At 44.9% G+C, this 27,507-nt stretch overlaps 12 protein-coding genes across 12 annotated transcripts; 4 read left to right on the plus strand and 8 right to left on the minus strand.

Annotated features, from left to right (window-relative positions):
- Window positions 1–100: 100 nt before the first annotated feature.
- On the plus strand, window positions 101–962 carry FPOAC1_002272 (uncharacterized protein; the record flags this gene model as incomplete). Its single annotated transcript, XM_044846853.1, has 3 exons — window positions 101–115; window positions 360–473; window positions 534–962. The coding sequence occupies 3 exons, from the start codon at window positions 101–103 to the stop codon at window positions 960–962; spliced, it is 558 nt and encodes a 185-aa protein (XP_044712769.1).
- A 2,900-nt stretch (window positions 963–3,862) lies between these two features.
- FPOAC1_002273 (uncharacterized protein) lies at window positions 3,863–5,562 on the minus strand (the record flags this gene model as incomplete). The annotated part of the gene is made up of 3 exons (XM_044846854.1): window positions 3,863–4,964; window positions 5,012–5,147; window positions 5,202–5,562. The coding sequence occupies 3 exons, from the start codon at window positions 5,560–5,562 to the stop codon at window positions 3,863–3,865; spliced, it is 1,599 nt and encodes a 532-aa protein (XP_044712770.1).
- A 655-nt stretch (window positions 5,563–6,217) lies between these two features.
- FPOAC1_002274 (uncharacterized protein) lies at window positions 6,218–7,669 on the minus strand (the record flags this gene model as incomplete). The annotated part of the gene is made up of 1 exon (XM_044846855.1): window positions 6,218–7,669. The coding sequence occupies one exon, from the start codon at window positions 7,667–7,669 to the stop codon at window positions 6,218–6,220; it is 1,452 nt and encodes a 483-aa protein (XP_044712771.1).
- Window positions 7,670–8,003: 334 nt separating this feature from the next.
- Window positions 8,004–8,354, minus strand: FPOAC1_002275 (uncharacterized protein; the record flags this gene model as incomplete). Its single annotated transcript, XM_044846856.1, has 1 exon — window positions 8,004–8,354. One exon carries the CDS (start codon window positions 8,352–8,354, stop codon window positions 8,004–8,006), a length of 351 nt encoding a protein of 116 aa, XP_044712772.1.
- A 345-nt stretch (window positions 8,355–8,699) lies between these two features.
- On the minus strand, window positions 8,700–10,445 carry FPOAC1_002276 (uncharacterized protein; the record flags this gene model as incomplete). Its single annotated transcript, XM_044846857.1, has 4 exons — window positions 8,700–9,075; window positions 9,120–9,199; window positions 9,245–10,203; window positions 10,250–10,445. The coding sequence occupies 4 exons, from the start codon at window positions 10,443–10,445 to the stop codon at window positions 8,700–8,702; spliced, it is 1,611 nt and encodes a 536-aa protein (XP_044712773.1).
- A 387-nt stretch (window positions 10,446–10,832) lies between these two features.
- On the minus strand, window positions 10,833–12,241 carry FPOAC1_002277 (uncharacterized protein; the record flags this gene model as incomplete). The annotated part of the gene is made up of 2 exons (XM_044846858.1): window positions 10,833–12,115; window positions 12,166–12,241. 2 exons carry the CDS (start codon window positions 12,239–12,241, stop codon window positions 10,833–10,835), a joined length of 1,359 nt encoding a protein of 452 aa, XP_044712774.1.
- An 838-nt stretch (window positions 12,242–13,079) lies between these two features.
- On the plus strand, window positions 13,080–14,755 carry FPOAC1_002278 (uncharacterized protein; the record flags this gene model as incomplete). The annotated part of the gene is made up of 2 exons (XM_044846859.1): window positions 13,080–13,188; window positions 13,239–14,755. The coding sequence occupies 2 exons, from the start codon at window positions 13,080–13,082 to the stop codon at window positions 14,753–14,755; spliced, it is 1,626 nt and encodes a 541-aa protein (XP_044712775.1).
- A 145-nt stretch (window positions 14,756–14,900) lies between these two features.
- FPOAC1_002279 (uncharacterized protein) lies at window positions 14,901–19,349 on the minus strand (the record flags this gene model as incomplete). The annotated part of the gene is made up of 8 exons (XM_044846860.1): window positions 14,901–15,483; window positions 15,529–15,612; window positions 15,665–16,880; window positions 16,927–17,739; window positions 17,783–18,016; window positions 18,063–18,563; window positions 18,611–19,121; window positions 19,164–19,349. The coding sequence occupies 8 exons, from the start codon at window positions 19,347–19,349 to the stop codon at window positions 14,901–14,903; spliced, it is 4,128 nt and encodes a 1,375-aa protein (XP_044712776.1).
- A 1,827-nt stretch (window positions 19,350–21,176) lies between these two features.
- On the plus strand, window positions 21,177–21,983 carry FPOAC1_002280 (uncharacterized protein; the record flags this gene model as incomplete). The annotated part of the gene is made up of 3 exons (XM_044846861.1): window positions 21,177–21,289; window positions 21,345–21,719; window positions 21,767–21,983. 3 exons carry the CDS (start codon window positions 21,177–21,179, stop codon window positions 21,981–21,983), a joined length of 705 nt encoding a protein of 234 aa, XP_044712777.1.
- A 79-nt stretch (window positions 21,984–22,062) lies between these two features.
- FPOAC1_002281 (uncharacterized protein) lies at window positions 22,063–24,002 on the minus strand (the record flags this gene model as incomplete). The annotated part of the gene is made up of 5 exons (XM_044846862.1): window positions 22,063–22,213; window positions 22,260–22,482; window positions 22,528–23,092; window positions 23,152–23,628; window positions 23,676–24,002. 5 exons carry the CDS (start codon window positions 24,000–24,002, stop codon window positions 22,063–22,065), a joined length of 1,743 nt encoding a protein of 580 aa, XP_044712778.1.
- A 424-nt stretch (window positions 24,003–24,426) lies between these two features.
- Window positions 24,427–25,586, plus strand: FPOAC1_002282 (uncharacterized protein; the record flags this gene model as incomplete). Its single annotated transcript, XM_044846863.1, has 4 exons — window positions 24,427–24,579; window positions 24,633–25,078; window positions 25,133–25,331; window positions 25,377–25,586. 4 exons carry the CDS (start codon window positions 24,427–24,429, stop codon window positions 25,584–25,586), a joined length of 1,008 nt encoding a protein of 335 aa, XP_044712779.1.
- A 115-nt stretch (window positions 25,587–25,701) lies between these two features.
- Window positions 25,702–26,583, minus strand: FPOAC1_002283 (uncharacterized protein; the record flags this gene model as incomplete). Its single annotated transcript, XM_044846864.1, has 2 exons — window positions 25,702–26,507; window positions 26,565–26,583. The coding sequence occupies 2 exons, from the start codon at window positions 26,581–26,583 to the stop codon at window positions 25,702–25,704; spliced, it is 825 nt and encodes a 274-aa protein (XP_044712780.1).
- Between the last annotated feature and the right edge of the window lie 924 nt (window positions 26,584–27,507).

Consider the following 27,507-nt stretch of genomic DNA (forward strand, 5'->3'; position numbering starts at 1 on the left):
AACAAGGCTTCATTATGCGTTGCAACAAACAGAAGACAATTCGTCACAAGATCAGGCTTTGTAGGGTTGATGGGCCTCCCGCAGCTACAACGGTGGGGAGATGTTGGTGACCGACGTAGGCCACGAATGACAAGAACGAGCAAAAATAACACTCTTGAATATGAGTTACCCTTGAAAAAGGATTGTACTCAAGTGAATTTAATTTGTGTTGGGCAGATTGGGAGGGGAGGCCTGAATGTCGAGTGTTCACAGCCTACCTACCTACTGTTGGTCGCAAACTTGGTCGCAAACTTGGCCAACAATGCGCAGCAAGTGTAATTAATTAATGCAAGAGACCGACCACACTTACCATTCACCAGATTGAGGATCTTGGCGTCAGTGAATCGCCAGTGAACATCAGCAATAACCTTGTCGTTTTGGAAGGTGGCGAGAATATCCCCCAGAGCAGCATCTTTGACTTAAAGACACGATCGGTATATACCCGCAATAAGGATCATCTTGGAGACCAACTCCCACGTTTGTGGATATCCCAGATCTCGCAATTCGTCCTCGCCTACCATGAAAAGGGGCTTTTCCGACAAAGAGACATAGAGATCAAGGATGTCAAATCTGATATCGAAAAATGGCAAGATCAGAACCAGCCATCTCTCAATCGCCTCGCTGCCCTCTTTCGCATCATCATTGAAAACACTCAGACATCCAACGATGGCAAGTTGGAGCTAGTCTGGTCTAAAGACGGCTCTCTCGAGGTTCGAAAACAATTGCCAGACGCGGGAGACGTCTTGTCAGAGCCAGTAAAGAAGCAATGGGAGGCTTGGCTGGGAGTGGAGAATGAGGAGAAGGCCGATCCTGGAAAATCGGGGAGTTGGGAAGAGTTCATGGCAACACTTTCAGACAGCGATGACCAGAGTGATTACGCTGCGTGTGATGCCGAGTGCGGTTATTGCGGAAAGTGCGTGTAGCAGCTCAGCAAGTCTACATATGAACAGGAATAGGGGCGTCGGGTCTTGTCTTTTGTCTCTCGTTTCGCGACATATTGTTCGCTTTTCTTACTTTCCTTCCCATAAACAACAGTAGTACTATGGACTAGCACCAGCACTATGACTTAAGTATCCAGTGGCTTGACAGCCGTAGAACATATTATCCATGTAACTTATCTATTTACATCAATAGATGCTTCCATTGGACCTCTTTCACAATTGTATTCGTAAACAATGGCCTCTCCAAGGTGGTCCCTCACTCTAGTCTTGCTGATTCGCGGTAGGAGAGTCTACGCGCCGCTGCCCAGATCCAGAATGTGAATCCGTGTCACCTGCAGTTGAATTTAGGGCGTTATATAAACTGTCAATATATCAGCCGCTGTGGATGAGCTGAAAATGTGTAGGATTACTGATAATCATCTCAATAGTGTCGAGGAATTTCTTCACTTGGCGTAGAGTGTCTTTACATAGATTTTCCACCGAGACTCAATATAAATGATAAAGAATACTCAATGGTCTGCGATCAGAGCTTTGAAATATGATGTGCTAAGTCTGGACTGATTGTAGCAGACACATACCAATATTTGAAAGACCATCAAGCGAATATAGATCTATAGCAATACGAAATACATAAAAATCGTCTCCATGTCTTGCCAAGGCAAGGTTAAAACCTATTCTGTAGTAACTATTATTTAGTGCTTTTTAAGGTATAAATCTTAAAGTATATATTAAAAATTAATATAATAAGAAATATTATTTTTAAACTTAAATATTAATAAAAGTCTTATTTAAAGGTATATATTATAATTTATAAAGTTAAAATTATAATAATTACTATAAAAGCTTTTATTTTTTTTTAAAAATTAATTATTAAATATTTTTTTATTAATATTAATATTAATTAAAATATATAATTTATAGTAAATAAAGCTATAAGCTTAGAAATTTAATAATAATATAATAGTATTAATAATAATAAAAGTAATAATACTATAAAGCTTAATATAAATTTAAACTTTATATAAAAATATAAGCTTTAAATAAATAATAAAAAATTCTTTTTTTTTTATAATATAATAATAAAAATAAGAAAATTATTAATATTAATATTTAAAGCTAATATAATATATAAGTTATTCTAATTAATTACTTATATAATAGTAATTAATTATTAATAGTCTATATAAATATATTTTATTAAGTAAGTTTTAATTCTATAGATAATAGCCTTAAGGCCTTAGCCTATAGAAATAGTAATTAATATAATAATAAAGAAAAATTAATTATTATATTAATTAATAATAAAGAATAAGCTAAAAATCTATATTAATTAACCTTTAATTAAAAAAAGCTTAAAAATATTAAAATTAATAATATATATAATAATAAGCTTAATATTATATTAATTTAATTTAATTATTAAGTCTTAGTCTTTTTATACTTTATTAAATTAAATTATATTAATTAAGTCTTATAAAAAAAAGAGTAATTTAATACTTTATATTAAAAGCTAAATTAAGGGATTAAACTATTAATATAAAAAAAGGTATTTCTAAAGGTAATATAATTAAATAATTATATATTTTAAATTATAAACTTAAAAATAATTATTTATATTATAAAAATATTTAAACTATTTAATAGTCTATAATAAATAATTAACTATTTATTTAATTATAATAATTAAAATAATAAAGTTAATTAAAATTATTAAAATTTTAAAATATTAATTTTTTATATAATTATTTTAAATTTAATAAGAAATTTTAAGCTTAATTAAAGGCTTTCTTTAAAGATTAATAAATATTATATAAATATATTATATAATAACTATTTAAGTAAATATAAATAATTACTTATAATAAGTATAATCTTAATTAGTAATTTTAATAATAAATATTAATATTAATATTAATAAAACTATATAATTATATAATTATTATATAAAATAATAAACTTTAAAGTCTTTATTAATTTTAATTATTTATTAAATTAAAAAATTATTTATAAAAGTTTAATTTTTATAATTAATTTTATTTTTAAAAAAAATTTAATTAAAAAAATTTAATATTTTTTATAATTTTTAATATATTATTTTTATTAATATTTAAAATTAAAATATTATTAATATATATAATTATTAAATTATTATTTTTATTTTTTTTAATTATAAAGCCTTTAATTATATAATTAATTATTAAATTAATAAATTAAAATTTAAATCTTTATTATATAAAGAAAAAAAGGCTTTAAAGGCTTTTTATAAAATTTAAAAAAAATATAATTTTAATATATTAAAAAATTAAATATTTTAAATAAAATCATTTTTTAATTTTTAAAATAATTTTTAATAAACAAAATAAATTATTAATAATTTATAAAGTATTTAATAAAAATAATATTATTTTATAAAAAGTTTATTAAATTAGAATTTATTATATTAAGAATCTTATAAAGTTAAAAAATTAAAAAAGATTCTAAGGAAAAAAGAAAAAAGCTTATAATTAATACTATAGCTTTTAATACGATAAAATTTAACACAATGGATTTTATAGTAACATTTGTTCAGCATGGCACTTTCAACATTCATTACCAGGCACAAGACAAAAGACTCCTGCCTACGAACAGGTATAAGTAGTTTGCAAGATCTACGGGAGCTTTTCTAATTCAAGCTCTGCGACAACCTCAGAGTTCTATAGCACCTTCTCCACTTCAGAGCCAAACAATGGGGGTCGCCCGCAAAGTCATTGATAACTCGTACTTGATCGAAGATGCAGCCGCAAAACGAGAGGCCACTGAGCGTCAAAATGAGATCACAAACGCACTGAGCACGTTGATGTCTCTATATAAGAATAAAATCATGTCTGCTATTAAGATTGCACTTATTTGCATTGCCAACTTGTGACCTTCTTGGGATCCCCACCAACATACGTCTGTGTCTTGGGATACAAACAATGCTTGCGACGAAAGTCAACACCCTCAGTATATGTGTCATTGATAAACTTGGTACCCGTCAGACTCTCAGGTGCATCTCCCTTTTCAACCCACGCCACAATGGCTGCCAGTACGTTATGCTCGGGATCAAAGGGAACTCCTGCTGCCGGAGCACCACCGCCCTGTCCTATAGCCCAGGCGCCGGGACCTGTACTGCAGTGAAACATGCCCGATATGGGGAAATAACGGTAGTAATCGTGCAATCTGTGATCATCGGATGCCATACGATTCCAAAAACGATGTGTGTTGAACTGCGTGATCTGGTTATCCTGGCCGCCATGGTAACTTAGCAGTTTACCACCACGTTTCTTGAATTCTGGAAGCGATTTGGGATAAGTGCGGATGTCAGAAGGGTTCAGTTCGTCAGCCTTTCGAACATCGTCAGAGCTGTATGTGCTGGCATCCCACTCTGGGTTGTTATAAACGACGTAACGGAACCAATCCACCGAATAGTCAAAGGGTTTGCCTGCTAGGAGCTTGGCTACTGCCTGCAGCTCGTTGCCAGGGTTCATACGCGGGAAGATAGGCTTGCCATTTGGATATGTGTATGGGGCGTATATCCTTTCCAGTTGCTTTATCTGAGCTGGGTTGAGGCATTTACTGGTCTGAGAGCCTTTGCAGAGTAGTCTTTTGGGGTTGAAGACACACCTTTCGGGCACTTCGATGATGCCGTCTTTGACACCGTCAATCTTGTCACATTGTGCAAGGACTTCATCGTGAATCAGACCAGTCCAAGTTGTCAAAGGAATGTAGTTGGCAGAGCTTTCATTGCCTGTGATGGTATAAAACATGGCTCTCTGCCCTTGAAGATTGTTGAAGTCGACGGCGGGGCATCCAGCCACGATACCATCGTAGTCTTCGGGGTATGCTTCTGCGGCCTTAACTCCCATGCGACCACCCAGCGAGCAGCCGATATAGTAGTTTTTGGCTGACGGCTTACCGTAGAAGGACTCGATCAGCTTCTTGGCCGAGGCGGTGCCTGTGTGAAGGCTGAGGTGGTCAGCGGATGTGCTTGTGATGGATAGAGGCATACTCACGATCTATAGGAAAAGTCCTTGATAACATCCGGATTGTTCAACATGGTGATGGCTGTAGTACCATTATGTCCATTGTTGGTGCCCATTGTAGCGAAGCCATTTGATGTACCATAGCCAAGATCTTCATACTTGATACCTGGTCAAAATGGTCAGCTTTAGCATCGTTGTGTAAACTTGGCAATACTCTTACATCCATCCACGCCGCCATTGCCAGTTGCAAGGTATCGGTTTCCCTCCCATTCGTGTGGCAACCACAGTTCGAAACTGATGCTAGACCGTTTGGAAGTAGGGATTTGAAGAGCAATACGACAAAGGTCGACCTTGACAACTTGGGAGCGACGGTTGCATGTCGGGACGTTGTCGGATAAATCCAGTATTGTATCAGCCGTGACAAATTCCTGACGCGTCAAAGTCGAGTTGTTGATGTGTCTCGCAGGTTTGAAGGCCAGACACTTCTCGCGAAACGAGTCACGGGAAATGTCGCATACAGCCGTTGCAACCAACAAACTAATGGCAACAAAATGCCAGTAGAAATATTTTGTCAAGGACATGTCGCCTTTTCTCTACTCAATCGAGGTATATCTAATTTGAGACTTCGTCCTCTGGATACATTCGAGTCGATCCAGGGGAATACATGTGAGGAAATGCGAGAGAGATAAATCCCAATTATTGTCGGTTATTTTACGAGAATGAACCCCGGAATTTCAGGGCCCCTCATATCAAGGATGGCCGGACATATGTAGTACATTCCCCGAAATTGGATGCGGAGAGACCACTAGTCTAGACTCCCATGCATATCATTTCCCGAGCCTCAGGGTATATCAGAAAAACTGGCCGCTGGAAGCATAAGAGACGAAATTAGTGGGTCACTTTATGCTATTTAGACCATAGCTCTCAGACTATTTATTTTTGTACCCAAGACTTAGGAGGTCATTTTTTCTGCCACCCACTAGCCGAGCAAGAAGAAATCGAAAAAGCTTACCCGGAAAGAAAGGTTAAAAATAAAGTCCAGTATGTTTTAGACAAAGGCAATATGGATCTGATTATTGTAGAAAATTATCAAGTACTTTTTTCCATATTGTTCAAGGGTAGCAGAATCATGGGCTTGTTTAAAAGTTGGTATGGTCAAAGTATGAAGTCTAAATACCATAAAATAACCTATTGATTTCATCTCTTATGCTCGTAAATGACCCTAAGCTCGACTAATCAGAGTGCATCATCTATTGAAAACTTATTCTCTGCGATTATCTGTTGTAAGGAGATATCGTCGACCACATGACGCAACCCTAGGCATTCGATAGCATCTCCATGAGAGCGAATCTCATCTGTCAACAGATATTGCTCAATTTTTATATTCGCTCCACCCCAAGCCGCTTCCAGTGCCGGACTCAACTCCAACTCCCATGTCCCTCGCCAGGTGATTGAGGCATATCTGTCTCGTCGACGGCGAGAGTGGCGAAGGCAACGGTAGGTGAAGGAACAAGCCTCACCTCTCGACCCGTTCCACAGCGTCATCGTCTCGAGGTTGGGCATCCTCTGTGCAACGTGTGCTGCTGTCGTCAAGAGGTAGTTGGTCTCGCCGGGCTCGTCTTTACACATTGCCCGCGAGGTCAAAGTGAGAGACTTTAACCTGTCCCATCGCCACCGCTGGTCAAACGCATCAAAGAAATCACGAGCATCGATAAGGAATGCGATCGAAAGGTTTTCTAGCTCTAGGCTTCTCCTAGCGAATGCAACCCCTACACCAAAGCTTGGCAGCCGAACCCGTTCTGGGTTATGATCCGGATCGGGCCCTCGACCAAGTTGAAATAATTCAAGGTAATTTTCGTTGAAGTCCTCGAATATGGTGACCTTATTGACCCCTTTGGGAAGGTTATTGATCATTTGTTCATAGAAACAATCCCACCAGGACTGCCCGGCACCTTCAGACAACTGCCACGGCTCGTATCGGATTTCGTTTAATCGAGGAAGTTTCGACCAAAGCTGCGATAGAGCCGATGGCTTTAGTTGACGACGGCATTGTCGTCTAAGCACGAATTTTGTGACCGCCGCGACAAAAGGAAGTTCTTCCTGCCTCTCGAAATTTAGGCTTTCGGATGGTACAAAGGGTCGGCTTAGTGCCTTGTCTGGGGGGTACTCGATGATACGGCCATGCCACCATCCGTGACCCGGATCATGAAAGTCTCTCGGCTTGGCGGGAACCTCGAACTTATCTTCAGAAGGAGCACCGAAATAACAGTCTTTGAACCAATGCACCGAGTCGCTTGGGGAATAGGTGTTCAGCTCCAATGTCAGATGTCGTCCTTCGTGGTTCCAATTAGCGAGGATCGAGAACAATCTGGATACCGCTGCCACTATGATATGGTTGTTCGCATAGGACTGTGTTAGAGACTCCCACTTTCGGCAAGCTCTACAAGTGTATCTTGTGAGCTCTATGTTGAGCCAAATATGGTCAATCTGCGCCGTTCTTTGTTCGGATATCTGATCGAGAAACTCAAGGCAAGTTGGGTGAAGCTTGAGGTGGCTGAAATTCTTCTTTTCCAAGAAGTACTGCCATTCTGTGGAGACAGAGGCATAAATTCCTGTTTTCTTGAGTCGTGATAGTTGAGAAAGAATAGCGAGGCGTATCTCTGGTGGCAAAGACAACCAGTGAGGCATGATGGCGGTGATACGAAGACTATGTGGAGGAAGGAAGAGCAGCAATCAACTCAGAAGTGGGCGGAACAATATTAATTTATAAGAAGAAATTAACCTTAAACCAAGGTTCAGACCTTCGAATTATAAATAGGACATGTGAGCTATGACTGACAGGATAGTTGCCTAGCTGATACTTGATTACATCCGTAAGGTTGATAATTTATCTTTGATCAAAGTTTGAGATGTGAAAGCACCCTAAATTTAAACGTTCACTTGGGTTGCTGTAGGTCTTGTGACGTGCTTCAACGCAATTCCTTTCCAATGCTAATATTTATCTAATAATACCTCGGGGTGTTCAACCATCAAGCTCAGGACTAACCATAATAGAAACTCGCTCTGGCACACCAACTGTCTCACAAGCAATCCCCATCACTACAATAACAATTTGCGCGAGGCGGGCATCTCCTGTGAAGTAAAGGCTTCCCCGTCTATCAGTAAAGATCCCATCCCTTACTTGCTCTCCATTACGATGCTTGAATAAGATATCGGAGATTTTGCCGCGCGAATCAACCGTAGCTTCCAGACGGATATCTAGACTGTCGCTCTCGACTCGGAAATCGCCTGGAAGACCATTATGATAAACTTTGACATCGGTGATATAAGACGGTTCTTGGGGAACATGTGTGCCGTTCATATTGGAAGCCATGATGAAGAATGGAAGTAGTAATCAAGGTAACAAAGATAGTTGGGTATGTTGTTGAAAATGCGAAGTAAGACGGATACTTATAGCTCAATAAGAGAGTTCATTGTCTGCATCAATACGAGAAATTTGGCTGTATCTATTAATTGTGATGAGCAACATCCACTCCGTAAACAATACACTTTATCACTATAATAACCCATGATCAGTCTACCCTAACCAGTGGATAGCAGAAAAATGGCTTCCTGAATCTAAAAATATAAGCATAAGTAGTTTAAGGAGCATAAAGTGTCCTACTAATTTCGTCTCCTATGCTTCCAGTGGCCAATTTGTCTGATACGCCGAGTCCATCTAACGATGTCGGACAGACACCTTGCGGTACCGCACCGTCTCAACACCAGCATCATCAAATGTCCTATCAGCCACAATCTTGTATCCTCCAATCTTTGGAAAGATCTTGGTCCAGAATGTCCAGTAGATAGCACCAAGTATCAAAACACCAACGCCGACGACAGGGAACACATAGTACGGATATCCATCCGCGTTCCAATCGCCATCAGGTGGAATAAAAGGCACAAAAGCGAGGAAGATATTGGCTAGCAGGTAAAGAACCGATATCGGAAGGTATGTGTACCATGGCGATGTCCAGTTTTCGGATTTGCTCCAGTGGAGGTAGATAAGACCGGCTGTGACAAAGCCGTTGATCCAGGCGCCGGGGTACGTGTATCTGAATTTGTTAGCACAGTTTCGTGACGGGCTGTTGGGACATACAAGTTGACGATGAAGTTATAAGCTGGTCCAGCAGGTGGTGCAAGAAGCACAACAACAGTGACAATCCAATGAAGAAACAACTGCACTCATTAGGCACATCACCAACGCTTTGTAGGCTGACTTACAGATGGAGCAGGCGAATTGAAAGGCTTGTTTGACGCCCAGAACCGACTAAAAGGCAACATTCCCTCTTTAGCCAACTCCTGATTCACTCTCGCGTGCGCGAAGGAAACAGCCAAAACATTACCCAAGTTACTCAGCGCGACGAACGCAGGCAAGCTCCTCGCCGCAGCGCTTTGGCCAAAAACGTTTCTGAAAAAGAGACCGGCGACGATGACTTCAGACTTGGCGAGGTCAGATTTGGGAATCGCTGCAAAGTACGCGACGTTTGCGAGAACGTAAAGAATCGTCACGCCACCGATGGCGATGGGGGCTGCGACGGCAAGTGTCTTTCTGGGGTTCTTCAGTTCGCCGAGGACGTAGTTGGCGTTTTCCCAACCCTTGTAACTGTAGATAATGTTTAGAAGGGCGTTTGAATAAGCGTATGCTCCTCCGCCACCGTATCCATCTCCGTCTTCAATGCGGAAGGCGCTGTCAAAGTTGTGAGGATCGGGAACGCGACGGTGTCCTGCTAGTGCTGCAAAGCCTGAAAAGACAATGAACAAGAGGATGACGACTTTGAAAACGCCCAAGACGTTAAATAACCGGATACCCCATTTCGGCAGTGTGCTGTGAAGGAGGACGGCGAAGGTGATGCATGCGACTGCTATACCGCGAGCCTCCCATCCATCAGGCGTCTCTCTACCTGATGCGTAGAGGATATAACGCCCAAAAGCGAGGGAGTTACCAGACGAGAAGCCAAGAAGGATCATTTGACTGGCCAAAACACAAGTGGCCAAGTATTTCGGATGTCGATAGACTCTTTCAAGATAGTTCTTCTCTCCTCCGGATCTTGGAATCGCCAATCCAAATTCGAGAAACACACTCAGACCGCAAAAGGTCAAGAAACCACCGATGACCCACAGCATAAGAGATATGCCCACGGAACCAGTAGCTGCGAAGATACTCGATGGTGTAGAAAAGACTAATCATCAGTTTCATTCTTTCGAATATGATGGTGGTAAACCTACTTCCTGTACCGATCATCTTGTTAAGAATCAAAAAGACAGCACCAGTGACGCCAATCTTGCGGTCCTCTGTAAAGGCAAAGTTTTGCGCATCAATAGTACTCGAGTTGTCAGCAACAGGCCTCTCATCGCTGTTGAAACCATCGTATGGCTGACCGCGCAAGCCATCAACGGCCTGGGTTTTCTTTGTGTCGGCCATGTCTGCCTCGAAACAAGACAAAACTTAATTGTGATACAACGAGACAAGAGCCTTTATACATGGTGAGAATTCATCACACGCAATAAAGTGTTACAATGACGATGGAGTACACGACAAAAGTTCCCCTCAGTTCTACAAATGATATGTCTTTGCGATGTCGACATCGGATCCTAGCATCGCCAAGATGCGCAGATCTACCCCAAGGGGAAGGTAAAGACCCGTCAGCGGGCGTATTGACCCGGCCACAAAATAAGCTCTTAAGCATCAGCCCAAGGTTATTGAGTGGCTGCTGATCATTTTACAGGGGTACAATAGGCTATTTATGAGATGAAAAGTAGTGTCTAATTGGTTCATTATTAAAAATACAGCCAAGTTCTAACTAGGTAATTAGAAACAAAAGATGTCATCAGTCATCTTGGCAGAGGCTCCAGGCTGTTCGAATCCCAAGTTGCCAAGAGATGTCTTGGCCGCTTTGATCATACCAGGAGGTCCGCACAGCATAATCTTGGAGTCAGGCCCAGGCGCCGGGAACTTCTCCTCCATAAGCGCTTGTGTAGCGTAACCAGTTCCGTACGCCCAACTCTCGGGCGCCTTCTCAACAACATAGTAAAGTCTGAAGTTTTGGGGGTATCGTCGGGCAAAGGTCTCGAGTTGCTCACGTAGCAGAATATCCTGCTCTGAACGGTTGGCGTACACAAGGCTGACTTGTGTGAGGTCGCGATCGTCTTCGCAGATGGCACGGATGATTTGGAACATGGGAGTAATGCCTGTTCCACCAGCCAGCATGCCTATTCTCTTGCATAGACCACGCTGATATCGCATAGCACCCTTGGGTCCGCGGAATTGCACCTCGTCGCCGAGTTCGAGGTTAGCAAGATACTTGCCAGTGAGAAGACCGTCAGGATAGCACTTGATGACAAGCTCGAGCTTTCCAAGGTCGCTGTTATTTGAGATGGGTGTATAGGATCTGTTGACTGATTTGCCGTCGATTTCGGCCTTGATGGCAAGATGTTGGCCAGTAGGTAGACCAAGGACTGTTGTAGGTGTGGGAAGAGTGAAAACCAAACGGTAAACATTAGGAGCAATCTCCTCCTTCTCAGCCAAGGGAAGAGCGTGGTATGCTGTAGGGTCGAGCCATCCTCTTTGAAGTAGAGGGTTAAGCTTTGTGACCTTGGGCATCTTCTTGTGGGGAGCATAGCTCATGAAACCACCCTCCTCAAAGTGAAGGTGCTTAGATAGCTTCTTCACGGTGAGAGTACCAGCAACAGTGAAAATAGCAGAAGCAATGATGAAACCTTCCAGGAAGCCAGGGCCGGATCCAGAGCCAGGCTTAACCTTGGGGAGAGAAGCCAAGATTTCAGGATTCAGTCGGTATGCTTGGTGAAGAGCAACAGCACCAACTGAGATGGCAGCAGTAGCTGTAAGAGCGGTTGTGGCAAAGCTGCTCTCTGCAACAGCGACAGGAGCGACCTTCTTGAGAGTAACAGCCTTGGGAGCGTTTCGCGCGGGTGCACCCTTGTACTCTCCAATGCGATATTGTTCCATAATCTCAAAGGCATCCTCAGAGTGACCAGCACTGTCAAACTCTATTGTTGAGTCTTTTCCAGCTGATTCAATGAGGACTTCAGCACCGCCAGGGTGGTCATCCATGTATTTTGAAACATCATAGACTGATGAAGCGGTCAGTCATGTTGTTTGCTTAGAGTCAAAATATTCTTACCTTGTCCCTTGATGGTTGTCCAACAGTCGCCGCGGGTGTTGTGAGCAGCCACTTCCTTTGCAGTAAATGAAGCCATTTTTGAGGGTATCGAGATTAAATTGATAGAAGATAGACAAATATCCGGGTCAAGAGGAGACAGCACATTATATTAATCGCTATCAAATACGGTCGCATTGACTGGTTCTGCCTGACGAAGCTAGTTTTGCCCCTTTTAGACATGAGCCGAGGCTTGTGGCCCTTTCTCGGCCGACTGTGGGTCCGGAACGGCCGAGTCTCCGTGCCTGTCTCCGTTTTGTTGTATTTGAATGGGCATGAATTCCGTCGGTCAAAGCTTTTTATCATGGGCCTTTATGGATTATCAATCCGAGGCACGGAATTCGGTAGTGAGATATACTCCGACGGTCTTGTTCATGATAAGGATAATGATGTTGAATCATGTTGAATCTCAATCATGTTTCTGCAATTACCTACTATGTAGACTGCGATTCACACTAATTACCTACTTCAAACTACTCTGACTCGTCTTACTTGTAGTGCCCGTTAGTCCATACAGCAAACCCGGCACTAATAAAAGATACTTACTCCAACCGGCAAGCTGCTCGCTAACATCTGTACTTTGCTAACAGGGCTGCGGAGAATATCTGGTGGAGCCAAAGCGCCACCTCATCATGTCAATGCCGTCTGCATACGCAAATTCTTTCATGGCCCCTATCCAATGTACCGGTAGATTGCAAGGTTCATATCTTTGATCCACAAGAATCCGCTGTAGCTCAACCTGGGCCGAGGCTCGTTCAATGTCGTCGTTTGCTTTATATAGACCAGTAGACCAGCCAGCGACTAGCCATTTGTAAAACTCCCATTATACTATACTGTATTGCTTCATCATCGTCATGGCTACAAAACGTTTTCATCTCATGGGCGAGGACCCTTCAACAGCCCAAGAAATTGAGCTACCCGCCTCCCTAGACGAGCAAGGTCTCCAACACTTGGTAGCGTCGCATTTTGCAATTGTTGACCCTAATGGTACGTCAATTAAATAAAAACAATCGCAAATAATGACTGACTTTTTTAAGGAATCGCTTTTGTCACCGACTCTGAGGCTTTGCCAACGGTCGCTGATGTTCTCGCTGCTGATGACATTTCCATCACCATCGATGGCAAGGCTGTCCGTGAGATTCCAGGCCCCAATGGTCTGCCTTTTGTAGGTAACTATTTCGAGGTCTATCCCGACCATCTCGGCAACCACCAACGTCTGTTTGAGAAATATGGTCCTCTCTTCAAGACAACAAACATGGGCAACACTATCTACCACACAAACGATCCCAAGTTGGCCACCATTGTTTTCTCAGAGACGGACTTCTTCTCCAAGCGAATTATTGAAGGCCACCCTTTATTCCCCATCAAGAACAAGGAGGCTGGTGTCTTCCTTGGTGATACTAATACTGAAGAGTGGAAGGAGGTGCACAAGTTTTTGCCCCCTGCTCTCGGTCCCAAGGCTGTGCGACATTACGCACCCACCATGCAACGAACTGTTGAGGATGCCTTCAAGGTCTTTGATGAACTTGATGAGCGTGATGAGGCCTGGAACGTGTACCCTTATATGTTGAAGCTCGGAGCCCAGGCTGTTGGAAAGCTCGTCCTTGGAATGGATTTCCAGCACTTTTCTTCTCCTGATGCCCGACCTCATGCCATGGTCCTGAGAATTGCGCAATCTCTTGAACTCAACAAGAAGCTCACATCCATGCCCAGCTGGTACAAGAGCCTTCCCTTTGGCGACCCTCAGCGTATGCGAGAGGCTCGTTCTCACATGGAGGCCATGATGACAGCGTCTGTCGCCGCCGCTGCCAAGGGTGAAGGAGACTTGGAACTCCAGGATGCCGCTGTTGAGGCCGAGAACATGGTCGACTATGTCCTCCGTGCTAGTGACAGCAAGGGCAACAAGCTTCCCCGAGAGCGCATCATGGAGCCACTTGTCGTTGCCACTGGTGCAGGTTTCACCACAACCAGTTCTCTTCTATCGTGGCTTTTGTATGGTCTTGTTGCCTACCCCGGCATGCAAGAGAGACTTTTGCAAGAGTTGGTTGATAATGGCTTTGAAGAAGATACCCAGATCACCGCTGATCTAACCAACAAGCTCACATTCCTCGACAAGTACATCAAGGAGACACAACGCCGCCACAACCCCTCCTACCAACCCGCTAGAACATCAGCTGTTGACATGATTCTTCCTGGTGGCTACAAGCTGCCCAAGGACTCCATCGTCATCCCCGCCCTCCACCACATTCACAACAACACCAAGATCTGGGACAACCCTGCTCTATTCGACCCGGACCGCTGGGACACTGACCGTGTGAAGAACCGTCCCAAGGATTCTTATATCCCCTTTGCGACCGGACCTCGCATGTGTGTTGGCTTCAACTTTGCTCTGCAGGAGGTCAAGGTCTTCTTGCCCAAGCTTGTATACCGATACAAGTTCAGTCTGGCTCAAGATGGACCTGTCGAGTACGATCCTATGTTCCAGCTGATTAGACCGAATAACCTGTATGTCAGGGCTGAAAAGAGGATAAAGTGGCCATCAAAGAGCGATTAAACATAGATTAGGCATAGATTAGATTTAGATGGATAGACAAAAGTATATAATAGCATGTAATGTACAATAATTATAACTGAGTTGCGATTGGTTGAGTGAAGATGTGTGAGATAGTACTAGATTTAGAGTGGAGTCCTTTCAAAGTCTACCCATGCAACGCTTTCAAGGCAGAATCTCGAGTCAGTAAATCTCTTGGATCACCGGTTTCAATTATTCTGCCATTTTCCATCACGACCACGATGTCAAAGTCTGTGACATGATCAAGTCGATGCGCAACTTCGATAATTGTTCGGCCGTGCATAACTTGCTGGATGATTTGGCGCACTTCCTTGGTCGTGGCGTCATCCACACTGCTTGATGGTTCATCAAGAAGAATAATGTTGGAGTGTGAGAGTAACGCTCTTGCAAGACAGAACAGTTGAAGCTGTCCGACTGAAAAGCCAAGTGCCGAGATATCGGCGTCCAACCCTCCACGGGTTTCAATGATAGACCAAAGGTTCGTCTTTTTCAAAGCCGCGATGAGCATCTCATCCGCCTGAACCAGCTCTTCAGGATCCATGTTCTGCCGGATGGTACCTGAAATGTTGACCGGATCTTGAGGTATAGTTGTGATTTGCGATCTAATGTATTGGCGTGATATCGTCGTAAGATCCTTGCCATCGATGCGAATGGTTCCGGTCTGGAGTTCGAGAAGCCGTAAGATTGAGAGGATGAGGGAAGATTTGCCACTGTCTTGTTAGCTTTTTTCCGGTAAAAAAGGGATGGTGCTGTACCTTGCAGAGCGGCCGCAAAGGCAGACCTTTTGTCCTGGTTCGAGAACCAGAGATATATCATGTAGGACTGGTTGCGACTGGTCACTATGAAATCTTTAGCGAGGTCTCAAAGTCACTTTAAGTAGTATCAGCATACCTGTATGAAGCTGTGATTCCCTCAATCTCAATCTTGCCGGCTGGCCAGTCATCTGGCATTTCTTTTTCAGCGTCCTTGTTCTCGTTTGGTGTGCTGCCAATGAACGCTTTGAGCCTGGCGATAGCTCCTAAGGACGTCTCCAAAGTCGTCCATTGGTCAATCACAGTTGTTAGAGTGAGGTTGAGGCCGAGCAAATTGACCATGGAGAGTCCTATTGCTCCTTCGCTGGTGGTTCCCGGGATCCGTAGCGCAATTGTAACCAGCAACATTGCCATGCCAGCAACGAAGAGATCAAGTACCAGCTCGAGCCATCTTTGTATGCAGAACATTAGATAAAATGGTTTCTGTGATGTGTTGAGTAGCTTGAAACTCTCGTTTAAAAGTTCCCCTGTCCATCCAAAAGAGCGGACAGTCGACAATCCTGCCGTGATTTCAATGAATTGCGTGTAGAGTGGCGTCTTTGCTTCAAGATCGAGAAGACGCATTTGTCTCGAGGTACGCAGATAGTATTTCTGGATGAGATAAAGAGCAAGGAAGGAAATTGGGAGAAAGGCCCCAAAATAACTTGCACCTGATGCAACAACTCCTGTTTGGACCAAACCGCGTAGCGTCAAGTCCAGCGTGAGATAGAACGCCAATGGTAATGACATATCAATGAGCGACATATCTTGGCTGAAGCGATTCAAAATGCTACCATTTTCGGTTGTTGTAAAGAAATGCAATGGTGCTCGGCAAACCGCTTTCAAGAGCTGCTCGTGAAGGTTGTTGGAAGATCTCTCAACGCCCTCAATGAGGAAGTAACCGATGTTGAGAAGAGCCATAAGCATAGAGGCAACAACAAGTCCCACGTAACCACCTACATATCTGGCATCCTTCGACCCGTCGCCCTTCTCTGTCCAGATTCGTAGCCAGATCTGAGGCATGGCTTCCAGGACCGCACCCGTTATAGCGGCAGGAAACACAAAGCCGATAACTTTCCAGCCCATTGAGCGAACATAAATCCGGTAGCATTCTGTATCGCCAGTCTTTCGTGACAGGTCAATCTCTTGTGTTGGGGTAGCCGTGGCAATGTCCTTCTGAACGATCTCGGTGGGTTGGGTTGGTGTAATGGCTCTGAGCGTTTCCGCAAGTTCGAGATCAGAGTATGTCATTTGATTGCGAGTAAGGCGACCCTCCTCAACAACTGTGATATAATCGGCCGAGGAAAGAAAACGGGCTGATTGTCAGAATATGGTCACCCATTGTTGAAAGGAAACACTTACCGTTACTGGTTGCAAGAATGACAGTCCTTGTACGAAGCAACCCATCTGCTCCCAGAAGTCGATCAAAGACTGTGTCAGATGTTGTTTGGTCAAGACTGCTGAAGACATCGTCAAGAACAATGAGATCACTTTGGGAGTAAACAGCACGAGCGAGAGCAACTCGCTGCTTCTGCCCACCACTCAAAGCCACTCCTCTGGATCCAACAATAGTCTCTTGGCCCTGTGGCAATTGCGCCAGGTCCTCTTCAAGTGCACATGACCGTATGACTGTCGCAAGCCATTTCTCGTCAACCTGTGACTGCCCAACGATGTTTTTGCTGATTGTTGTATTTCGCAGCCATGGCACTTGATCACAATAGGCGACTGAACCATCTCTTTCGACGATCCCTTGTGAGGGTATGTTCTCGCCGATGATGGCTTTGAGGAGAGAAGACTTGCCGCCTCCGACTTTGCCAACGATCATATTGATGGTTCCATGAACAACACGCATGTTAACATCGGTAAGAAGAGCGTTTCCTTCGTCTGTGGAAAAACTTGCATTATCGATGACCACGGCCAGACCGTTTCCAGGTACCTCTGCTGTCATGACATCTTGCTCCTTGAGTAACAGAAATGTCTGGATCCTGCCACACCCTGCCAAAACCCCAGCAATCTGCATCAACGACACCAGGACTGAGATAAGCGGTTGCGCGACGAGTGATACCAAGGACAATGACGTAAAAGCCTCGGCGACGCTTAGTCCTCCGTCCGACTTGGACCAGTAGATTGCTGAGAGTATCACAACGACTGGTGTTACTTGCGCAGATACCGTGGCTAAATCGTTAGCAACGCTAAGTGAAAGAGAGCGGCAACTTACCAAGTGTGATAAAGTGCACAAGTAGCCATCGAAGTTTTGCAGAGATCTTCAACTCCTTCACCCTCAGACTCTGTACTGTTTGAAAATAGAAATCGGTCAAGCCCATCATCTTAATGCCTTTGATCTGGTCTAGCATGCTTGATGTTTCGCCCACACGCTTTTGGACCATAGCGTTCCAACGCACTGTCGCTGGCTCCATTGATATCGAGATGATTCCGCTCAGAATGGTGGTAACTTGATTGTCAGCTTGGTTACGACTTGGGAACCAGAAGTCACTTACTGATTGTAGGAACCAGCACAAGAAGACTAGGGTTACCTATCTGACGGTGCAGTAGATAGATACCAATTGGAAGCTCAAGCATATTGGCCCACATGTCATGGACTGACGCTCCGGCAGCCACAATTGTTTCGACGTCTGTTGTCATGAGCGTGACTTGTGCGGAATCTTTGATGGATGATGTTTTGAGTCTCAGGGTCTTCTTGAACATCATCGAGATCAGTCCACCTCTGTACATGGTGACCATCTGAAATGACAGATGCTTGTGCCACGCTCCAGATATTGCGAGGCCCAGATAAATAAGCACAGTCGCTCCGATAAGGCCACTGGAAATCTCGACAGACATTTCCTTACGGGCAACAAATATAATGACGGATTGTATAAGAAATGGTTGCGCAAAGTTGAAGCCACTGTGGAGAAGTCGAGGGAGGATGCCTGCTGCGAACTGCCATTTGTAGGCGAGAAATGTGCACTTCAAAAGGCTGAACTGACTGTTCTTTGGGTCTGTAGATGTTAGTGAAAACACTAAAGATAACTTGATCCAAGCCTACCTCGTAACCATCGTTCTTCCAGCGGTCTCAACACATGATCTGTATCAAATTTCGGGTCAATGTTTTGCAAATCTTCAGTTTCGAGAATGCCATGATGCCCTTGAAGGAAGAGACTGTTTAGCCACCAGAAGAAACTTCTGTTGATGACACCTGAAGAGGTTTCTCGTATCTTGTCTTGCTCTCGCAATAAGAGTTTGGGCCATTCTTCTAATATCAGAAGAGTTGATTTGAGTGCGAGGGAGCAAGTGAACACGGCCGCAATAGCCCAAATCGACCGTATCCAAAAGGTGCGTACCAAAGCAATATCGAGAATAACAGTAACGGCAAGGTATCCCCCAATTATCTTGGAAGGCTTCCTGGAGTTTTTGTGTTCAAAAAATATCAGTGTAATGAGGGCTATCGATTCGATAAATCCCAAGACTGGTTCCGCTATGGCCATCTTTGTCGAGCGTTCTCGAGACCACAGCACAATCAGAGTGACCTGCAGGCATACATAACAGGTAGCCGTGGCCTGGGCTGTTAGCACAGTCAAATACATGTTCCAAGTGCTTACCAATTTTAGCCATAATAAAGTCCCAAGTACGACAGCCTTCTCATTGTTCCTCAATATAAACAGTCTAAATGGCACAAGTAGCAGAAACAATGCAGTAGGTAGAAGCGACAAGATGCTCTGCTCAAAGAGAATGGTAAAGTCGAAAACGCCTACACTATGAGGCCCGAAGTTATTTTCAGAATCCATGGCGTGTCATGAAGAAAGAAATATCTCCATGATCAACTGCTACTTCGACCGTGTTATATAGGTAAGTTCACAAGGTCTTTTCGTCCAATACAGGGCGCTCCAAATAACTGGAAGAAGTTTAGCGGCGAGTCACAGTGGTGGGGTCATACGGTATACGCATACGAGATACGACTATTGAGAGACGGATATTCTTCCGTCTTACACTTTTAGGTCTTTTCTCAAAGAGAGAGACGTTCAGGTCAGGGGTCGTCATACTTCTGTGACTTCACTTCCCAAACAAGTTGAGTGAACCAACTTGTACATAGGTACCATCGCCAATCATCATGTTTTGTCAAAGGTGCCAAGAGCTTTTTGCCTCTTCAACCCAAGTATCAGGGGGTCGATGACTTTCCTCATCAAACCCGCATGGAGCATTGGAGAGCTTTAGTGGAATCGAGATGTATGGTTTGCGTAACCCTGCCAAGTACCGAGACTATACTTCCAAAAATAACCTCTGGCTCTGAAATCGAAGACCGCCCTTTATCAGAAAAATATGCTCTGGATTACCAAAGCTATCGGAGACCGGTTCTATACGCACCTATCAACACTCGAGACTGGGTCATGCAAGAACGGTTCCTATCCCCAAGGGCTCTGCACTTTGGTTCACATAAGGTTTACTGATAGTGTCGTGAATTTGCGACCTTAGAGATAAACCCAGACGACTTCTAAATCTTGTATTTTGGAGAACCCTTCGAAGGATTGATGAATGCTCCGCATGGATACTCTTCCGGGTCAAGCTTGGTTTTGAAATATTCAGGATGCGCTCTGAGCTCTCCTAGTGACGAACTACTCGCTTTCTCTACCGTTGCAAGACTATACAGCTACTATTTGTCAGATGACGATGTTGCTGGGATGTGGCGTACAAAGTTTCAGGACGGTTTACTGTGGTGCGCATACGGCTCAACACGGTGTTGTTGATGATAACCTAGCCCAGCTACAACGGTCAAAAAATGAACCTCAAAATGACCGAAAAGAGGCTTGCAAGGGTGCCAAAAGGCCTTTCAATACTGGGTAGGTAGGGTCATCTTTAAGGAGCCTCATCAGGATCGGCTGGACAAGACGAGTCTCAAAAGACAGAGCTGCCTTGTGCGACATTTTAAAACGGTGTTCATTCCATATACGTCATATAGAGACTGAACATGAACGACAATAATCGCTGTTTTTGAGATGGGAAGTTATTACAGGGATCAAAAATTCGGTCAAAGATTCAATTGCAACTGTACTACTCCGCCTCCTCCTTCTAGTGTCGATCACACAATTCATTACTTGTTCGATTGAGTATCGAAGATGTTTCCATGTTAACTATAGTAACTCGTTGGGCTCGCTTGTTCACAAACAAGGTTTTGAGCGTTGGCGATACTACACAACAGCTGCTCAGCCCTATGATTGAGAGAACCAAGTTTATCGATAAGGCTGGTCCTCTAATCTTGGACGGCTACAGAATGCCGTTAGCGCATAAGCACTAAGCTTCAACCTGGCTCAACAAGGAGTCCAGCTTGTCAATCCTCTGCAAATTCAGCTCTTCGATCGTCGACACAGCCAGCCAGCTCCATTGATCCAGTTGGCCGATTCGCTATTGAGCTGCCCCATTTTCGAAGGAATCAACTGCGCCATGCCCAAACGAAATAGTTAAGGATTCAAGCAAGGGTTCCCTAGCTTACGCATTCCCGTCGGACTCACGAATGCGAGCTGTTCAAAATATCTTTTACCAACTTTTGTTCTTTTCTTCACAGCCTCAGTGATTCATTCCTCAAAAAAATTATTTCTACGTCCAGTTCGCGATTCAAAATGTCAAAGCCAGCAACTTCCTCGACACCCGTCAACGGCGACACAATCGCGCCTCCTTCATACACAGCTAAATCTAGTGCTGAACCGCCTACGGACGAGAAGATCGCAATTGAGTTTGTCTCTCTTCTCCCTTATTCAATCGCGCGACTTGCTAACATTTCCTCACAGACAGCGACACGTCAACGACGATAACCTCCCCGAAGTCGTGATCGAGCCCGCGCATCAATATCACCCTTCGCAAACAAGCCCGCAGACAAGTCCCCCACCACCCGTATCTACTGTTTTGCCTGCACCCACGAACGCAATGTCTTGGGACGGAACACAATCGCCTCCAATCCTGCAGCATCCTAGTCTTGCGCAACAGCAGTACGCAGGACAAGAGGGCATGTCGATTCAGATGCAACAACAGCCTCCCATGCAGCGAAGCGGTCCTACAGTCACGCCGCTGCATTTATTAGCCGACCAAGCTGATTCCGTCGACTGCCCGTTCTGTCAACACCAGACCGAGACAAAGGTCAAGAAATCAGCGTCTGGAATGACACAGTATGTTCCCTCTCCATCTCACAAAACAGCTTATCTGACTAGTACAGCGTCTACGCCGCCGCACTCTTTTTCGGAACCCTTTTTGGCGTTGTGTGTCCATACATCTGCCATTGCGCACCAAACATCAACCACTACTGCAAGAACTGCGGTCGCAAAGTCGCAATGCGCGAATACAGAGGCGAGATGAAGGCTCTGGGCACACCGGATCATTTGAGGGAGGCTTCCAAGTATCCTACCGCACCGCCACCTGCGCCGAAGAAATAAAGTACTCTACGTGGCAAGGCAAGGTGTACGGAGGGGTCAGGCGTTGGGATATATACAAGCGATAATATTTTCTGTGTATCTACTGCTCCGGGAGCTCTTCTTCGGCGAGCAGTGGCGCTCTCTCGGGTGTCTTTTTTTCCTTTTTCATTCCATATGATGCGACTGTGTAAATGCCGAATATACCCATCAGTGTGCTGAATGCGAATGCAACGATTCCTTTGAGTGTGAAGCTATTGATGTTAGTGGTCATCCTGGAACAGCGATATTGGAACATACCCTTCAGGGAGACGTGGTGGAGGGACGTTTTCGCCGGAGAGATCAAGAAGGTTGGTGTTTCCAGCTGCGTTACCAACGGTGGGAACACCACCAGCTTTGCACGCATCGAGGTGGTTTTGAGGCAATTCGAGAGAAGCTTGCAAAGCGAGGGGGTCTTCGACGAATGTTGCGATCAAACCAGAAGTGACGTGCCATTCGATATGGCAATGAAACAGCCAGACACCTGACAATTAGCTACCTACACTCAACACTCAATCGACAAACGTACCTGGGTTATCGGCTTTGAATCGAAGCACCGCATTTCCATTTCCTCTTACAACAACAGTATCTCGTCTCATCGGTGTCTCAGCAAACTCTTCTGATCCAGCGAAGTCGCCAACATCATCTTCGCTTCGGTGAAGGACCTGGAAGTGATGACCGTGCAAGTGGAATGGATGTCGTCCGTCATCCCTATTGTTGACAACAATCTGAACGATCTCATCTTTTTCCAGAACAAAGCTATGCGTGTAGGTTCCGTAGATCTGCGGGTTCGTCGCCTCTTTTCCGCTGGTCAACGCAGTATACAGAGTTGGCACCTTGGGAGCGCGATAGGTGATGTTGTTGAAGAAGGCATAGTTGGCGCCATCACGCAGGTTATCCATAACAACGTCGAGTTCGATATGTTTGCTGGGTTCAGGAAGTCTGGCCATGTCATCATACGGTACGAGATCCATATCGTCGTAAGGGTCGAATTCGTAGACGGTGGACGGTTCAGGGAGGTCCTTTTGTTGATCGTATACGAGCCATCCTGTGACGTTCCAGTTCAGATCATCGGGGAGTACGTCGAATAGATCCTGAATGGTCAGCCAAGTAAATCAAAGATTAGGTAACTTACTGTATCCATGCTTGAGACGATGGGAAAGTTGTCCAAAGTACTTTGTTTTGTGGTAACCAAAACACTGCATCGTTGACCAGCAGATAGGTAGATCATATTAGCTGAGGCTGGTTTTGTATAAGCACCATCCACTTCAACAATAGTCAGGTTATGTCCCTCGATCCAGAAGAAGTGTCCTGCAAACGCGCCGATATTGGCCAGTCGAAGAAGATATGTCTTTCCGGGCTGGACAACGACTTGTAGATCCTGCGTTTCGTTCATGAGAGCAGCCTGAGGAACTGGTTCAGCTCCAGTTGGATTTCCCTTTCTCATAAATTCTGGAATTAGAGTCTGCATCTGGTCGTGATACCAATCTGAGATAGTCATGATGATCTCTTCGTCATATTGAGCTTTGAAAGGTGACTCTGGGTCATGAATGATGAGAGGGCCACGAAGACCGTCTGGGTATTGGCTTTCAGTGTGTGAGTGATACCAATATGTCCCGGGTTGGGTGATCTATTTGATCAGCTTCAGCTTCATTTCAGTGTATCGTGACCACATACCGTAAAGTTATAAAGAAAAGACTCGCCAGGTCGAATGGCGCACTGGGTAACCTGTGAAGGACCATCCATATGATTGGAACCGTTCATAAACAATCCATGGAAATGAAGTGATGTGCTCTGATTGCCCAGATTATTCCTCGCGTTGACCAAAACGGTATCTCCAACATTAGCCTCAATCCTGGGAATTGGCCACTTCCCGTTTATCCCAATCGTCGGCCTTTCGAATGCCCCGTCAGGATCCGCTCTGACCCATTCAATAGTGAAATCATAAGACACCGTAGCAGCCAAAACGGCTGGCGTAAAAACCACAGCCCATCCGAATCTCATTGTGTTGTTGAACTGATCAGAAATGAGATGAGACAGTCCCAAGACCTTGGAGTCGGATTAAGCGTGGAGAAAGCAGGGATCTTATCAATCAGATAATCCGACGTCGGTCGCGTTGGCACCCTTAATTTTTCACTTCTGCACGGTTATTTAATACATAAGACATGCACCAAGGGCTTCAGAGTTTTCGTTCCAAAAAGACCCAAGCGAACAGCTGATACCAGGTAAAAACAGCGCGTGATTCGACATTTCAGGGTCTAAGTGGGCATCGTGTGACTCGTTAGTCCTGAACCGGCCGAGGTAATTTCGAGCCTTTTTTGGAAAAGCCTTGGCGTGCCGTTGCTCGGAATAATCTCATCTGACTATTTCTTATCTGATCCGATCTTTTCGATAGCATAGCAAATCTCTCAAGTCAACATTGCCCAATATGCTCGAACTGTTCTCGGTCCCCGTCTTTGTCGTCGTGTTTCGAGAGACTCTCGAAACAGCCATCATTGTCTCTGTTCTGCTGGCTTTTCTCAAACAGACCCTTGATGGCTCTCAGCGCGATGCTAACCTTTATAAAACCCTGCGCACACAGGTGAGTTTACCATTGCCTTTTATGTATTGATCATTGCTAATACCAATTGATAGGTCTGGGCTGGAACTGCGACTGGCTTCGCAGTCTGCGCTATTGCATCTGGTATCATCATTGGCACATTCTATATCCTAGGAAGTGACACCTGGGCAGACCATGAGTACTACTATGAAGGCGTCTTTTCGCTCATTTCAGCCATAATCATTACCATCATGGGCGGCGCTTTGTTGCGCGTCGGAAAGATGGAGGATAAATGGCGAGCCAAGCTGTCCAAGGCCATTGAGGAGCCTGTAGTAGCTGGTCACGGAAAAAGGGCTTGGCTGATCAACCTATTCGAGAAGTATGCCATGTTTGTATTGCCCTGTATTACCGTTCTTCGCGAGGGTATTGAGGGTATTGTCTTCGTTGCGGGCGTTTCATTCTCTGCGCCCGCTTCAGCTGTACCTCTGCCCGTTATTCTGGGTTTGACACTGGGCGGTCTCGTTGGATATGCTCTCTACCGGTAAGTTCTGGCTTTAGGCGAGCTTCTCAAATTTTTCCCTAACCTAGTCTAAAGGGGCGGATCATCTGCAAAGCTACAGTATTTCCTCGTCGCTTCAACCTGTCTTCTGTACCTTGTCGCAGCAGGCTTGTTCTCCCGCGCTATCTGGCTTTTTGAGCAGCAACAGTGGAACAAGGTTGTCGGCGGAGATGCCGCGGAGCTCGGCGATGGTCCTGGATCGTACGATATTGACCGAAGCATCTGGCACGTCAACGTGAGTAGCTCATATCTTCCCCCAAAACCCCAGCTGACAACTCAGTGCTGCAACCCCCAACTCAACGGCGGAGGAGGCTGGGCTATCCTGAATGCTGTTGTTGGATGGAACAACTCCGCCACATACGGATCTGTTCTTGCATACAACTTGTATTGGGTGTTCGTGATTGCGCAGTTTACCGCCATGGCATACAAGGAGGATCACGGCCATTGGCCTCTTGTCAAGGCCAAGGAAGAGCACAGCAGGACAGACTAGATTAGACGAAATGTATTGAACTATTGAATACAACAAATCCCATTAACCATCGTGTTCGTTCACCAGTCATCTACATGCGCGCCATTCGAAAATTCGTAAACAAATGAAAAAGCTCCTAATCCTCATCAACGCGGGCCTTCTTGCGAGGTCGGCCAGGACCACGGGCAGCGCCTCTGCGCTTATCGTTGGAAGCACCGCTGACCAACTCTTTGGCCTGGAACTTCTCCAGCTCAGCAGGGGCAATGTTACGCAGGAACTCCTCCTTCTCGACGGTCGAATCTGCGCGCTTGTAACCGACCCATTGCACTTCATACTTCTTGGCTCGGCTACTGGTGTCGCGCCTGAGAATCTTGAAGACATGGTAGACTTCTAGTTTGGTGGCAGCATCGCGGCCGCCGACCTTGTCCCAGTACTGGAAGACAAGCGCAGGGACCTGTTCTTGTAGACTCCATTCTGTCTCCCATGTTGTTTCTCCGCCTTCCCACAGAACCCGGATGTCGACGGTGGAATTAGCCTCGTCGATGCGGTGATCGATGAAGGAGTCGATCTCTACGTCTTCCTTATAACCGGGATCGACTCGTCCGGTCGCATCTCCGTTGGGCTGCGCCTTATCGCCGTTCTTTTCAGGCTCACCGCGTTCCGCAGGGCGGCTTTCAGCTGGAGCTTCTTTGGTGACGGCTTTCTTCTCCCCGGGTGTAGTCTTTGGTGTGCTGAACTTTTGATTCCCGACTGTTCGAGGGGTACCAGCTTTCGGAGTGCCGGTTCGAGGAGTAGCGGTTCGAGGCGTACCGGGTCTCACAGTAGCAGAAGCATTTGTGTTGTCAGGCTTTTCGCGGCGAGCGAGGCTGCCTTCTTTAGTGGGAGTAGCTGGGCGCATGGCGTCTCGGGTCGCCGGGGGCGAAGTAGGGAAAGCGTATGGATCTGATAGGTAGTCAGCGACAACTGTTTAGCCGATAAGACGGAGAGGAGAATTAATACCTTTTGGGGGCGATACCATAACGATAAAACACAGTATTGCAAAGCGCCGGTTGACTTTTGTCGTGGCTTTGCGTGTCGGGCTTTGGTTCCTATTCCAGGTCCAGCTGCAGTGGGTGCGCTATTGCGTCACTGTAGATGTTGGTCGCAAATTGAAGCGTGGGCGCGTAAGGTAAGGTTGACTAGCAACGCGTTGGATAAGGAAGGTGAATTGTGAAAGGAACGATTGGGGGCTGCAACGCCACAATCAGATCAGCCACTGGTTATAATCCAAACTGCTGACTGCTTCTTGTTTTATTTGATTCCAACTCTTTGCTTGCGTTACCTTGATTGCTACTCTGCGTACCTATATGCGGATTTGCTTTGAACCGTTTGTGTCTACGGATGCATTGACCTCTCGCTTGTCGTCAGTGAATAGCCACCCAGCGCATGATGGACCAATACCCAATTCTGCATACGTTATCGCCCAACGTTGATACACACTTCAAGCCTACAATATCTCATAGTCAATCAATTGAATTGGTGTTGACTGTGGCTGAGGCAATTGATGTCGTATCAAGTGCATCAAGATGTGGGGCTTCAATCAACGGTTTGTTGTGTCATGATACCTACGACAAAACACCCCCAAACCTTTGCGACTTTTATCAATACTCTACAGAAGAATACAATTGTAGGTTGTCTACGCGATGAACATACCGCGATGCGGATCTTCAATGCACTTGCAATTGTGAATTTACCGGCACCCATGGATGCTCTATCAAGCTAGCTGGATCATGATGATAAGACCATGGCGGCAGTCGTCTTGTTGAAGTATCTGGCTTTTGAGCTATTTAGAATTTTACCATCCTCCCTTACTAGCTAATCTTACAGCATGTATGTCATGATTGAGCCCAGTCCATTGGGTGATAATCCACATTACTCTTGCACGCTCTCCTCAGTCATGATG

The sequence above is a fragment of the Fusarium poae genome, chromosome 1 (genome assembly GCF_019609905.1).
Source record: "Fusarium poae strain DAOMC 252244 chromosome 1, whole genome shotgun sequence".
Taxonomy (NCBI): Eukaryota; Fungi; Ascomycota; class Sordariomycetes; order Hypocreales; family Nectriaceae; genus Fusarium; species Fusarium poae.